The 14463-nt window shown below is 46.5% G+C and overlaps 1 protein-coding gene across 2 annotated transcripts; it reads right to left on the bottom strand.

Moving 5' to 3' along the window:
* Positions 1 to 1822: 1822 nt before the first annotated feature.
* On the bottom strand, positions 1823 to 13418 carry LOC310808472 (phosphatidylinositol 4,5-bisphosphate 3-kinase catalytic subunit gamma isoform). Of its 2 annotated transcripts, none has more exons than XM_083675394.1 (19): positions 13376 to 13418; positions 12585 to 13051; positions 12188 to 12298; positions 11637 to 11921; positions 11059 to 11229; positions 10385 to 10759; positions 9292 to 10089; positions 8883 to 9008; positions 8545 to 8610; positions 7993 to 8136; positions 7100 to 7181; positions 6500 to 6594; positions 6122 to 6289; positions 5773 to 5863; positions 5224 to 5354; positions 4901 to 5012; positions 3967 to 4124; positions 3660 to 3797; positions 1823 to 2922 (listed from the first exon to the last, which is right to left on the bottom strand). In XM_083675394.1, exons 2-19 carry the CDS (start codon positions 13044 to 13046, stop codon positions 2803 to 2805), a joined length of 3633 nt encoding a protein of 1210 aa, XP_083531520.1. In that variant the 5' UTR covers positions 13047 to 13051; positions 13376 to 13418; the 3' UTR covers positions 1823 to 2802. The 2 variants fall into 2 exon arrangements, with proteins under 2 accessions (XP_083531520.1, XP_083531521.1); XM_083675395.1 differs by having other exon boundaries at positions 11092 to 11229.
* Between the last annotated feature and the right edge of the window lie 1045 nt (positions 13419 to 14463).

Raw genomic sequence — 14463 nt, 5'->3', positions numbered from 1 at the left:
ATGTAGAGAGTCATTCTCTAATGCTGGAGGAGGTCAAAGGTGATCCTCAGTAGCAGAGCTCATACTGAAGCAGTTCAGCTGTTTCTCACAGACAGAAACATAACATCAAGCCTATAGTCTCTCAAGAAATGTTGTGTTCAGTTTAGAGGAGAGAGAGTGTATACAAAGATATCCTCTTACCTTTACACGTCCTCACTCCTGCTCTCAGATCATGACCAGTTGATCCTGTGTTCATGGAAACTTTACTGCACACAATTTGTCAAATTATATAACCATATTCAAACAGTATTTCCAAGAACGTCTGAATACTTTGGTGTTAATTTGTCAACATAACAAACTGCCGTAAGAAATTTGCTTGGGAATGGTTTGTACCTTTCACTTTTCACTTACTTCGGATGTCAACAAGTGCAGGCTGCCCAAGTTAGCTGTCCAACGTGTTTGGCATTTTAAAAAAAAGACGTTGACAATCTGGAGAAAGTTTGGGATGTTTTCTTTTAAAATACGGTAGGGAAATGTGAGCAGATTAATTTATGGGTCTCAAAATGTCATGATTTGAAATCGTTGGCTGGCAAATTAACCAACTGGCTAATCGCGTTCGTTGTTAGGGTAACTCAACATGAACGTTCCATGGTGTAGTTGACGCTTCAGAAGCGGCACGTTTTCCTCTGTTTGAAAGATTACACTTGGAATGATCAATATAGTTATAGAAGGGCAATTGAAGCTGTATTTTCTGTCTGAAAAGGGTACATATGTGGTAGCTCATAGAAACTCATAACAGTGTCAGTAAGACAAAACATATTGGACAAAACACATTAATGGAATGAAATAATTTTACTGAAGTAGAAATATAAATTTGGTGTGACAGGTTGGGGATGAGGGCAAGGAGGAAGGGGGAAAACACAAAGGGGGAAAACACAAAGGAGCAACAGGTGTCACTCTGCAACCATGAAGACTTGCAGTATTCGCGAGAGCTGCAGCTCTGCTCCTGGACTATGTCCTGAGGTGTTGCTCTCAATGCTCTGACTGTCCTCAGTTATGTAGCAACGAGGTTAGCCTTAAAAAAAGAAAGAACACTTTTTACTGGCTATTCCAGCTACTCTATATAACAACTATACACGTTCTTCACATCATACTTCAATATACACAGTTTGTTCACACTGATGATAACAGCGTCAACCAAGCATGACTTGCATGATGAAACAAAGGTACAGTACTCCACAGGTGGCCACTAGGTGTCGCAAATAACTAAGGAATCAAACTAAAATCTCAACACCTTTGTGTTTTTATGTAGATTAACTATTTGCAAATTTATTTAGATTTTTTTTATCAATACTAAATAGCTCTGATCATTAACAGTTTTACCAAGTCAGGTCATGTAGTGAAGAAGACATTTAGATCATGTGGTCAAGAGAACGCAGAGAGAGAGAGAGAGAGAGAGAGAGAGCTACCTAAGGAAGACTCCAAACCAATAGAGTCCATCCCATCTCGTTGTTATTCTCAATACATCTCTAAGCCTTAATTCAAAGTGTGGTCTGTGCCTCATGAATAGGCCTATCCTTGGTTGAACGTAGTCTGCCAATGATAGGCCTATCTTTCAGTTGGAAGAGTGTAGAATAACTCCCAACTAGCATATGTCATATGCTATAGCCAGAGATCAGTTGTTATAACCCCATCCTATCCCAAATGGTCTGAATTCACATCAATGTGAACACATCATCGACAGTATGCCCTGATACATAGGCCCAGAGTGGTATAGAGGCAGAGTGGGATATTAGAAGAGCGGCGTCAATGAAATTACTGGAGACTTCAAATAGTTCCAAAAATTTATTTTTGATTCACCCAATATTGATTTATTTATTAGACTAAGATAATATCCATATTACTTTACATTACATATTATATACGTGGGCGGTACTAAAAAATACTTCAGACAGGGAAAAATGGCGGACAGAAATTGTCAGTTTCAGTCCCTAAATGTCATGGCTACTTTAAAGTAAAACACAAATTTTTTGGAAAAACTATATAATAATGTAATCTAAATATTGATGACATTGTGAAGGAGGACTGACATTGATGACATCATTAAAGAGGGAGGACATTGATGACCTCATTAAAGAGACATTGTTGACATCATTAAGGGGACATTGTTGACATCATTAAAGAGACATAGTTGACATCATTAAAGAGGGAGGGCGTTGTTGACATCATTAAAGAGACATTGTTGACATCATTAAAGAGACATTGTTGACATTATTAAGGAGACACTGTTGACATCATTAAAGAGACATTGTTGACATCATTAAGGGGACATTATTGACATCATTAAAGAGACATTGTTGACATCATTAAAGAGACATTGCTGACATCATTAAAGAGGGAGGACATTGTTGACATCATTAAAGATACATTGTTGACATCATTAAGGAGACACTGTTGACATCATTAAAGAGGGAGGACATTGTTGACATCATTAAAGAGACATTGTTGACATCATCAAGCAGACATTGTTGACATCATTAAAGAGACATTGTTGACATCATTAAAGATGGAGGACATTGTTGACATACTGTTGAACCCATCAATGCTAATCAACACCTCAGCTGGAGCATGTCACTGCGGGCAACAGCAGAAACACGATGTCAAACCTCATATTCATTATCTCCAGGACTGTCCTAGTGTCGGAATGTGAACCTGTGATTGTCTATGTTCTGTAGAGTTTTCAGTAGCTCACACACTCACACACACACACACACATGCACGCACACACGCACGCACACACACACACACACACACACACACTTGTTATTTGATGCCAGCGAACATGTGGATCCACCAGTTAGCCTGAACGGTCCAGCCCAGCTGCTCACACAGGGAGATCTGCTGGAGGAAGTGTTCCTTGGCCTCATCCTCGCCACGGTCCTCCTGCACACACACACACACACACACACACACACACACACACACACACACACACACACACACACACACACACACACACACACACACACACACAGACACACACAATCAACACAACACAACTTGTCCTGCAGCTATAGCGCGAGTCACAAAACTCTTCTTAAACAAGTGCTTAGTCCTGACCGGAGAGTAAACCCCTCAGACAACAACAGAGGCACTTACAGTCTCTCACAGTCTTACAACTCCCTAGTAGGAGAGACTAATACCTACAGCGCCTCCCTGTGGTGGCACATGTCCTCTGCAGCGCTGAGCTCAGGGATCCCTGTGTGTGTGTGTGTGTGTGTGTGTGTGTGTATGTGTGTGTGTGTGGGTGAGTGTGTGCGTACATGCGAGTAAACAAAGACTGTACAGCTTCAAAACTTGGTTAAAACTAGAATTTTGTTAAGGGTTAAAGTTAGGGTTAGGGTAAGGGTTAAGGTTAGATGTTAACGTTATGTGTTAACGTTAGGTGTCAGGTGTTGAGGCCCTTCCTGACTGCTCCTCTCCCCCAGCGACCTGGAGACTCCAGGAGCTGCTACAGAGATCGAACCTGCCCTCAGAATTCCTGGTGCCCTTTGACCCCCGCATCAGAGCTGGGACCATCCTGGTGAGGAGTGCAAGTGTGTGTGTGTGTGTGTGTGTGTGTGTGTGTGTGCGTGCGTGCATGCGTGTGTGTGTATGTGTGCGTGTGTGTGTGTGTGTACCTGCAGTGCCTCTCTGAGGTAACGCATGTCCTCTGCAGCGCTGAGTTCAGGGATGCCTGTCAGCAGCATGAGGGAGAAGAGGGTGACCAGCAGACGGGAATGGGAGCGCAGAGACAGGTAGGCCTGGGTACAGGTGTCCTGGAGGGTGGGGGAGACCAGGGTTACACACACATACACACACACACACACACACACACACACACACACACACGCATGCAGGCATGCACTCACACACACACACACACACACACACACACACACACACACACACACACACACACACACACACCATAACCAGACTACTGACCCTGAAGCGTTGGAAGTAGAGGCTGGAGCGACCTTTGACCCTGCCCATGACATACAGAAAGTCCGGTGTGAGGACAAATGGGACGCGCTCCCTGCTGACCCCCATGAAGTGTTTCCTGTTCCCCAGGATATGACCAAAGTCAATGTGGAACAGGCTCCCTAGGGAGGCAGAACATATCACAACACCGTTCAATACACACTTCACGCACAACACAACACACCCTTGTTGAATTACACACACCACTCACACACATAACACTGTTGAATATGCACATCACACACAACACCGTTTAATATGCAATGTATCAGTCATTGAAGCTAGAGAACAGTCACGTTTGACCGGTTATGCGTTACACTTTACAGCTTACAGTTTCTTTCTATGGGCTCTCTACAGTTTGAAATCATTGAATAAATAGATTAACATGTTGAATGTGTTTTGTTAAGGGCCAGGCCTTCACACTGGGAATACTTGTCAACACAGGACAGAGAAAGGCTGTAAACCTGCCTCATTAGATGGCATCATTACATTTGTCACTACGTCAAAAGGTCTCCTGTGAAGATACCGCAACAGAAATTATAGCAATGGACTGATCACCTCTCTCTCTCTCTCTCTCTCTCTCTCTCTCTCTCTCTCTCTCTCTCTCTCTCGCCCTCTTCCCTCGCCCCCTCTCTCTCTCCCTCTCTGTCATGGAACATAGATATTGTTCCTGTTACCACGGTGATATCAATAGAAGCATCTGTGTTGGTAGATAGCTCTGAATATACATTAGCTAACATGATAATTAGATACTGTTCCAGTTTTGAGCCGAAATGTGATGCTTTACGTAGGTTCAGTGATGTGCCAGCGGAGGACGAGTTCATTGTAATGGATTTAATGGAATGAGGAATGGTATCGTCATGATGAGGGGTCATGGTGATGTCATCGTAGGTCTTACCGTGGTCAGTGATCATGATGTTGTCATTGTGGCGGTCTCCTATTCCGAGGACGTACGTCGCTACGCAGTAGCCTGCGCAGGAGTTAACGAACCGCTCCATCGCCTGGTAGTGCTGATGAAGATGATGAAGATGATGATGAAGATGATGATGATGATGATGACGATAATGATGATAATGATGATGACATAAATACACAGAGAGCAAAAGTTAGTGGGAAACTAAAAAGAGAAGCTGACAAGACAGACAAAGACAGAGAGAAAGGGAGAGAGAGAGAGAGAGAGAGAGACAGACAAAGACAGAGAGAGAGAGAAGTGATACTTACTATCTCCTGCAGAGGGCACTTCCCCTTCAGCCACTCAAACAGGGCGTCGTTCTTGAAGGCTCCTGTCGTTCCTCCCTGACTCCACTGGACCGCTGCGATGGTTACAGCATCCCTCACTATCTCTATCATACCTGACACACACATGCATGCACACACACACACACACACACACACACACACACACACACACACACACACACACACACAATCTCTATAATACCTACAACACATGTGACATTCCCAAGAGAAATCTGACAGTTTGCTGCCTCATATAGAAAAGCTATGATTCTTTGTTGAAATGGCAATGTGCCCCTGATTATTGTTAAGCAATGTTGTGGCTGTATAAGCTGGTTAGAGTTAGGTTAGTTACCAATGTTGTGACTGGTTCGAATTAGGTTTGAGTTAGGTTAGAATACGGTTCAGTACCAATGTTGTGACTGGTTAGAGTTAGGTGAGAGTTAGGTTAGAGTTAGGTTAGGGTTAGGTTAAAATAAGATTAGGTACCGATGTTGTGACTGATTAGCGTTAGGTTAGAATTAGGTTCATTACCAATGTTGTGTCCTGTGGAGATGCAGCCGTACGGGATCAGGTTGAGGTCTAGAGCTTTCTCCTGCCAGATAGAATCCATCACCACCAGAGTCTGCGGACCACCACACAAACATGTCAACAATAACAACAACAACTACATCATCAAGGATAATAATAACAACTACATCATCAAGGATAATGACAAAGGATCTCTCAACAGATATGGAAGAAAGTGGTTGCAGGTGATAGTTTGTCTCTAGTGTGGCCATCAATAGACCATCAGAAAGGGACCAGATACAGAGGGGCCAGTATTCTTCTCTACATCAGAGATCATGTTTCCAGATTGTTCTGTAGTGACAAACTTCTTCACCTGGATCACCAGCATGTCCTGTCTCAGGTCATCTCCCTTTTTGAAGATGATGCCAACAGGGGGGGCGGCGGGGGCAGCAGGGGAGCCAGGGGGGCCGGGGGACGCCACACAGCTGAACTCCAGCCACAGAGGCTTCTTCTTAGAGGCCATGATCTTACACCTGTCCAGCTGGGGAGGAGAGTGGTCAGAAACCAGGAGAGCAGGGGATTGGTCAGAAACCAGGAGAGCAGGGCACTGGTTAGTTTGGAAAGTACGTTGTTGGGTTGAGTCTCACACACAAACACACACACACACACACACATACACACACACACACACACACACACACACACACACACACACACACACACACACACACACACACATTGCAGCCCTCACCAGGATGGTCCCAGCTCTGATGCGGGGGTCAAAGGGCACCAGGAATTCTGAGGGCAGGTTGGATTTCTGTAGCAGCTCCTGGAGTGTCCGGGTCGCTTGGGGAGAGGAGCAGTCAGGCCTTAACATCTAACACCTAACGTTAACACATAATGTTAACATATAACCTTAACCCTAACCCTAACATTAACCATTAACAAGATGATAGTTTTAACCATATTTTGAAGCTATACAAAATATGCTATACAAAACCTTCCTTGAAACTGTTTACAATTAAGCGAGTAAATAAAGTTTATATTTGGGGTTCTGATGTGGTAGGTTAAGTTAACTAAACTTGTGAAACAATTGATATTGTTCAAGAATCAATGGCTATATATCATTAATTTTAAATTGTACAAAAAAGGGATGTACCAATCCCAGATTGACCCTTTAACATTCTATTATATTCTTCATGTCTTATCACTCAAAATGTCTTGTCTTGTAATGTCGCCACTGGCCAGGTCGTCATTGTAAATAAGAATTTGTACTCAACCGAACCTGTCTAGATAAATAAAGGTGAAATACAATAACATTAAAATAAAAAAACTGTAAAGGTGGCGCCACCTGTGACTGGGAGGTCGGTCTTGTCGGGGTAGAGTGTCTTCACCACGGTGGCCACGTCCTGTAGAGCCTCCACTGCCTGCACCTGATAGGCCAATTTATGGAATTCATGAGACCATACTTTTAAAAACACATTCAGCCACAACATCAACGCAACAATGCCAGAATAACTATCGAAAACCATGAAGGATGAGTGAAACAGAGGGCAAGGACATATTTCCATGGATGTGCCTTAGTAAACAATACGAGGACAATAAATTAAGTCCTTGTCTTCTCAGTGTCCTCCTCCTGAATCATGTTCTGGTACCTGTTGAGAGAAGTTCTCCAGCAGGTCTGCACTCTTAGAAAAAAATGGCTCTAAAGGGGTTCTTCATTCTGGAACCAAAAAGGAGTCTACATCTAACCCAAATATGGTTCTTTAAAGTGTTCCCTTATGGGGACAAATTAAGGACCCTTTTAGAACAATGTTTTCTAAGAGTGTGGTACCTGTTTCGAGAGGTTATCCAGCTGATCTGGTACCTGTTTAGAGAAGGTCTCCAGCTGATCTGGTACCTGTTTAGAGAAGTTCTCCAGCAGGTCTGCACTCTTACAAAAAAATGGCTCTAAAGGGGTTCTTCATTCTGGAACCAAAAAGGAGTCTACATCTAACCCAAAAATGGTTCTTTAAAGTGTTCCCTTATGGGGACAAATTAAGGACCCTTTTAGAACAATGTTTTCTAAGAGTGTGGTACCTGTTTCGAGAGGTTATCCAGCTGATCTGGTACCTGTTTAGAGAAGGTCTCCAGCTGATCTGGTACCTGTTTAGAGAAGTTCTCCAGCTGATCTGGTACCTGTTTAGAGAAGTTCTCCAGCTGGTCTGGTACCTGTTTAGAGAAGTTCTCCAGCTGGTCTGGTACCTGTTTAGAGAAGTTCTCCAGCATGGCTGGTCCACAGCCCAGTAAATAAGCCTCCAGAACCACGGCCATGCGCTGACGGAAGTACGGACATCCTGCCACCTCGCTGCGGACGTACCAGAAGAAGAAGTGGCCGATTCTCTTGCTCTGGAGGACAGGACAGTGAGGGGATGAATTTGTGTTTTACAACAGCAACAATATATTCTACAATAACTAATCTATTGTAGATCTATCTTGTGTGCAGTAAAATGTATGAAGAAGTTACATCCATTTCCAACCGTCGCTGCTAACCCTAACCCTAACCCTAACTGCACATCAGGCTCGTGTTGTAGTGTTAGTGGATTGTAACAGGGGAGGCTGGTGGAGGCAGAAATCAGAGGACGGGCTCATTGTAATGCATTCCATTCCATGCATTACAATGAGTGTGTCCTCCGATTTCTACCTCCACCAGCCTCCCTTGATACCTGAATGAAGTAAATGACATCAAGACTGTGTTGGCCTGCTGATCTAAAGGCTATCTGGCATGTTTACAGTTTAGAGGAAGAGATCACTCACTCTCAGAGCTCGCCGGATCAGGAAACGCGCCAGGAAGCTGTCATGGTACGGCTCCACCTTCAGAGTCTGAAGAGAGGAGAGAGACAACAACAATACTGATCTCAGATCCAGACACTGTGGTCTCCAGATTTAATTAACCTTCATTTATACAGGGGAAAACACACTGAGACCAAGGCCTCTTTTGCAGGTGCACCCTGTCCACAATATCTATACAATTATCTAGGTCGGAGAGGTCACCACCTTTATAGATTCCAGCAAGAGGTAGGGAGCTGATGAGTTTCTCTCCCCCATCTCTCTCCCCCATCTCCCCCCAGATGAGTCTCTCCCCTCTCCCTTACCTGGACTAGTTGCAGTAGGTACCTCAGGACCTCGTCGTTGGTCAGACTCTCCAGCCGCTGGACTGCTAGTCTCCGCACCACCTCGTCTGCAAAATCCACACTGAGCAGCTCCAGAGCCACACACACCTGAGGATAGATCAAACAGGTCAATTACACACGCGCACACACACACACACACACACACACACACACACACACACACACATATACACCCCTCACACATGCATGCACGCACGCACGCACGCACACACGCACGCACACACAAACACACATGAATGCATGCAAGCACGCACACACACATGCACACATACATACGCGCACACACACGCAAACACACGCACACACACATGCACACACACACACACATACAGATGCACGCACACACACACACACACACACACGCAAGCACCTCCAGATCCTTGGCGTCCCATTGGTCGAGGAGCCAGTGGACGTCCTGGACCACGCTGTGCCTCAGCCAATCAATGCTGCGCAGGAACTGAGGCAGGTTGGAGGCGTAGCGAACGCTCTCCTCCCTGAACCTCCGCAGACGCCCTCTGTCTGTCCCCACGGGGGAGGGGGCTCTGAGGGGGGACTCTGAGGGGGAGTGGCTGGATGGTTGTAAGGAGGGGGGTGGGAGGTTGAGGGTGGGTGAGATGGGGGAATGGCTCGAGTGGTAAGGGTGAGGGGAAAGACTGGAGGGAGGTGAGGCGGGGGAAAGGGGTAAGGCAGGGGAGAGAGCCGTCTCTCCAGTGGAGGAGAGGCTGTGGGGGAGGACCACGGGGAAGCTGTAGCGGTCGAGCAGGAAGCTGATGGCCATGGCGTCAGCCACATAAGGGCTGGTGGAGGAGGACAGCTTGTCTGCCTGGTAGGTGAAGGCCTCCTCTTCGAGCTCCGCGAAACTCCACATGTGGAGAGTGTGAGGCCCCTGGCGCAGCAGCGCCCGGTGGTCCAACAGCAGAAGGTTCACAAAGTACAGCACCTTCCCCGAGCCTGGACCTGGACCTGGACCTGGGGGACTCCCTGAGGAGGAGGGGGACCTGGAGGACTCCTTGGCTGGAGGGTTGGTGTCCTGGCCGCAAGCGATGATGGTGAAACCGAGCTTGGCTCCTCGAGGAAGGTCACTGAGGAGCACGTCGAACTCCAGCCACTGGTTCCACAGGACCTCGTCTGAGAAGGGCTTGGATACAGAACACACAGAGGACAGCACCTGAGAACAGGTCAAAGGTCAAAAGTTTAGTTTGGGATTTTTTTGTTGTTGTGGCTCACAAGTATTATAGCACAGAACAAATAAACAAAGTACATTATTTCACAGTAACAAATAAATATATATATATAATATATAATACAATGAGCCTGTCCTCCGATTTCTACCTCCACCAGCCTCCACTGATATAAACAAAGTTTGGACTCATCAATAGGGGTTGAAAAAAGCAGTTTTGGTCAAATATATAGATCTCAATTAGATTAGATGAGGTGAGATGAGATGAGATGAGATCTGAGACCTTGCAGCCGTAGAGGATGGAGGCCTCTACGTAGACGGCCAGGGGGGGTTTGGAGCTGGAGGGGGGTGAGGGGGGCTGGGGGATGTCGAACCCCAGCAGCTTGACCCTGAATCTCCTGTCACAGTCCCACAATGAGATCATCACAATGTCATCCACCTCTCGGTTCCTGAGGCAGAGCTCCACGTGGGAGCTCGACAGGCCCGTGAAGCTGTCCACCAGCGGCCAGTCTACCCCCAGGGCTGTGTCCTCCTCGTGGAGCTGCGCCACAGGGATCACAGACAGGTGCAGGTCCTGCTGCATCCTCAGACACTGCCGCACCCACAGGAAGTCAGAGAGGGGGAAGCCTCCGGAGAGGAACTCCTCTCTGCCCCACACCTGAGGGGACATCAGGGGAGAGATGTTCACACTGCGTTTATTGTGAAATCAGTTTAAACTCCACTGTGTTAATATCCTCACCACATCTGTGGACTACATTTAGTTCATTTTACATTGTCAAATAAAGTTAATCAATCAATTAACCAACCAATCCATCCATCCATCCATCCATCCATCCATCCATCCATCCATCCATCCATTCATCCATCAATCAATCCATCAACCAATCAATCAACCAATTTATCCATCCATCCATCCATCCATCAATCCATCAATCCATCAATCAATCCATCCATCACCTTCAGAACCACGTCAACAAAGTCCCACTGGACCTGGTGTTCAGCCAGGACCTTCTTGTAGATGGTGAGCAGCTTGCCAGGGGTGATGTGGAGGTCCACCTTCAGCGTGAGGCACACAGCAGCATCAGGGTGGTAGAAGACCACAGAGAGCCTCCTGCTACTCTGATCCTGCTGTTCTTAGGGGGGGGGGGGGGGGGGGGAGGGATAAAACTATAACGTTTTGTAATGTAGCAAACGTGTAGCAAACAGTGGTGAAGAGTAGCTTGTCCCATGCAAGGATCAAAATCGCAACATTACGCTTCCCAACCAGCAGGCCTCGCTACTGCCCCAAGAAGGTTAACTCCCCAAGAGGGTTAACTCCCCTGGAGGGTTAACTCCCCAAGAGGGTTAACTCCCCTGGAGGGCCTCTACAGTAGGTTGGACACTTAGCATCCTTAAGGCTCCTTAAAAATGCTTGTTATCAAAATCTCTCGTAAAAGAGAAAAGTATTCAATGCAATCTCAATGGGATGTATCTGTATGTATACAATGTAATCAACAGAGTGATATGGACATGGAATAGAAGGGAGAACGTCCCACCTGGGGGATAGGCGCGGAGGTGGTCCAGGGTTCCGTGGCGTACGCCAGGAAGTCCCGACTCCTCAGCTCCTCTCTCCGCGGAGACGCTAGCTTCCTCCGGGTGAAGCTGAGCTCCCCCAGCCTATCAGCAGCCAGTGTGTCCATGTCATGGCCAATCAGATAGACCAGGGTACGGCGAAGGCTCTGCCTCTCCTCTGTGTCGCCGGGCGGTGGTGACACCACTATCTTGGCTGTGGCCACGCCCCCAACGCCACGTGACCATGGGACGTCCAGCGTCCGCAGGACCTGATAAAGGGATGAAGAATGAAAGTATGAAGAATGAAGTACATAAAAGGTCTCTAAAACCCACATGACTACCTGGACATTGACTCTCCCTCTCTCTACTTCCCCTTTTGTAGTTGCTATTTATTTAATTTAATCTTTATTTATCCAGGTCAGTCCCCCCCCCCCCAAAGAGCACCTGTGTGGTTGTTGGTGATAGCGACAGTTTAGCTCTAAGATACATTATTTATGTACATTACATATAAACAGAAAGTGAGTCCCAGCCTTACCTGGTAGTCATCGTAGATCTCATAGCAGTGGTCTCCCTTGGTGTAGAGCAGGATGAACCGGTCAGGGTCCAACAGCGCCAGGGGGTCCGGGTGGCAGCCTCTCTCCTGGGCCTGGGACACAGCATGAACATATCACAGCTCACAGAACAGAACAGAACAGCACAGCTCGGTCCAGTCTGGCCCAGTCTGGCCCAGCCCGGCACAGCACAGCTCAGCACAAGAAATTCACAGCAAATCAAATCTAACTTTAGTCAAAGTGCTTTTAAATCACAAGGCAATTCACATAACAGCAACAGAGAATGAGGCAATAGAATAGAAATGGAAATAAAAGTTTTAAAAATAAAAACATTGTCCTAAATGAAAATTGCTTACAAATCCGTGTGTATCTATCTCCTACCTGGATGCAGAGACGCAGTCTCAGCTGATGGACGGTGCACTGGGCTGGCAGTCGGACCACCACGGCAGGAGCCTGACCCAGACCCTCCACCCCACCCAGAGGGCATCCCCCTGGGGCATCACCCCCACCCTGAGGGCCTCTCCCTGGGGCATCACCCCCACCCTGAGGGCCTCTCCCTGGGGCATCACCCCCACCCTGAGGGCCTCTTCCTGGGGCATCACCCCCACCCTGAGGGCCTCTCCCTGGAGCATCACCCCCACCCTGAGGGCCTCTCCCTGGGGCATCATTCCGAGTCACAGGGCCTCTCTCTGGGGCATCATCCCCAGTCACAGGGCCTGTCTCATGGATTAACTCACAGATGAACTCCAGGCTGTTCTCAGAACACCTGGATCCAGTGGTCTCTGCTGCTATCTCTGGACCTTGACCCCTCCTGGACTGACCACAGATCAGATCCCTCTCCATGTGAGCTAGTAGAAACAAACACAGTGTTAGGAAATATATAATAAATAAATATATAAAATAGAAATAAATAAGTTCTGTTTCTCTATAATACTGTTCATGTTTTGAACAGAAGACCCATGCTTGGCTACAGACACACACACACACACACACACACACACACACACACACACACACACACACACACAGATACAGTCTACAACATTCACACACACTTACACACACCTATTGCATACTATCCACATCTCCACATCAGACTACTACACACTGTACAATAGCCTTGTTAAGACCATGTATATGTGACTAACTTATATGGCAGAAGCTCTTCTCACCTGTGAAAGTTTGTCTACCTCCTCGTCCCCAGAGCAGGGTGTGATGAGTGATGGTGTATTACTGGAACAGTAAGGCTGTGATATCCCCTTCCTGTAATACTACTTCCTCATGCCATTGTGACCTGGCTGCTGATTGCCCAATCACAGAGAGGCACAGTCTTTTACAGTAGTATGAGAAGGTTCCTCTATGATGCTCTGATAAGAGATTACAATAAACGGGCTGGCACAGACACAGGGACACAGGGACACAGGGACACACAGACACAGACACACAGACACACAGACACACAGACACACACACACACACACACACATAGAGGGCCAGAGAGAGAGAGAGACAAACACAGCAGTGTGTAAACCTGTTTGTCTTGTTGTTATGTTAAGCCATACACACACACGCGCACACACACATATACACACACACCCACCTGCGCACGCACGCACGCACGCACGCACGCACACCCATACACGCACACACACATAGTGAACTGATGAGGCTTTACATCAAATCATTTCAAATCAAACTTTATTTACAGTAAAGTGCATTTACAATCACAACACACTTTACAGAAGAGCACAAACCAAAGGTGAGGTAATAAAAAGACAATAAAAGGCTGTAGTAGGGTAGTTCATAAGGCTGGTGGCCAGCGATTGGGTAACCCTGTAACCCTGACAATGATTATACCCTGTAACCCTGACAATGATTATACCCTGTAACCCTGCCGATGAACATACCCTGTAAGCCTGGCGATCAACCATCTCAGACAAGTTATCAACTTTTAATACAAAAGATACATAACATATATTTTTATTGAAGCTCGAACAAATCACATACTTCCTGTACAGTTTATGCACAACTCACAGCTGGTAACAATAAACAAGTAACATGAGACAAATAAATAATCATTTGAATCAACTGTGATGGTTCCCAGCTGAATGGTACCACAGACTGGAGAGAGATGAAGCTAGTCTTAGAGGAACAATGGCACTAATCAAGTCACACACACACACACACACACGCACACACACAGACACACACGTGCATGCGTACACACACACACACACACACACACACACACACACACACA

Source organism: Argentina silus (assembly GCF_951799395.1).
Source record: "Argentina silus genome assembly, chromosome: 8".
In the NCBI taxonomy this organism is placed as follows: Eukaryota; Metazoa; Chordata; class Actinopteri; order Argentiniformes; family Argentinidae; genus Argentina; species Argentina silus.
This window is presented reverse-complemented; position numbering and strand designations above follow the sequence as displayed.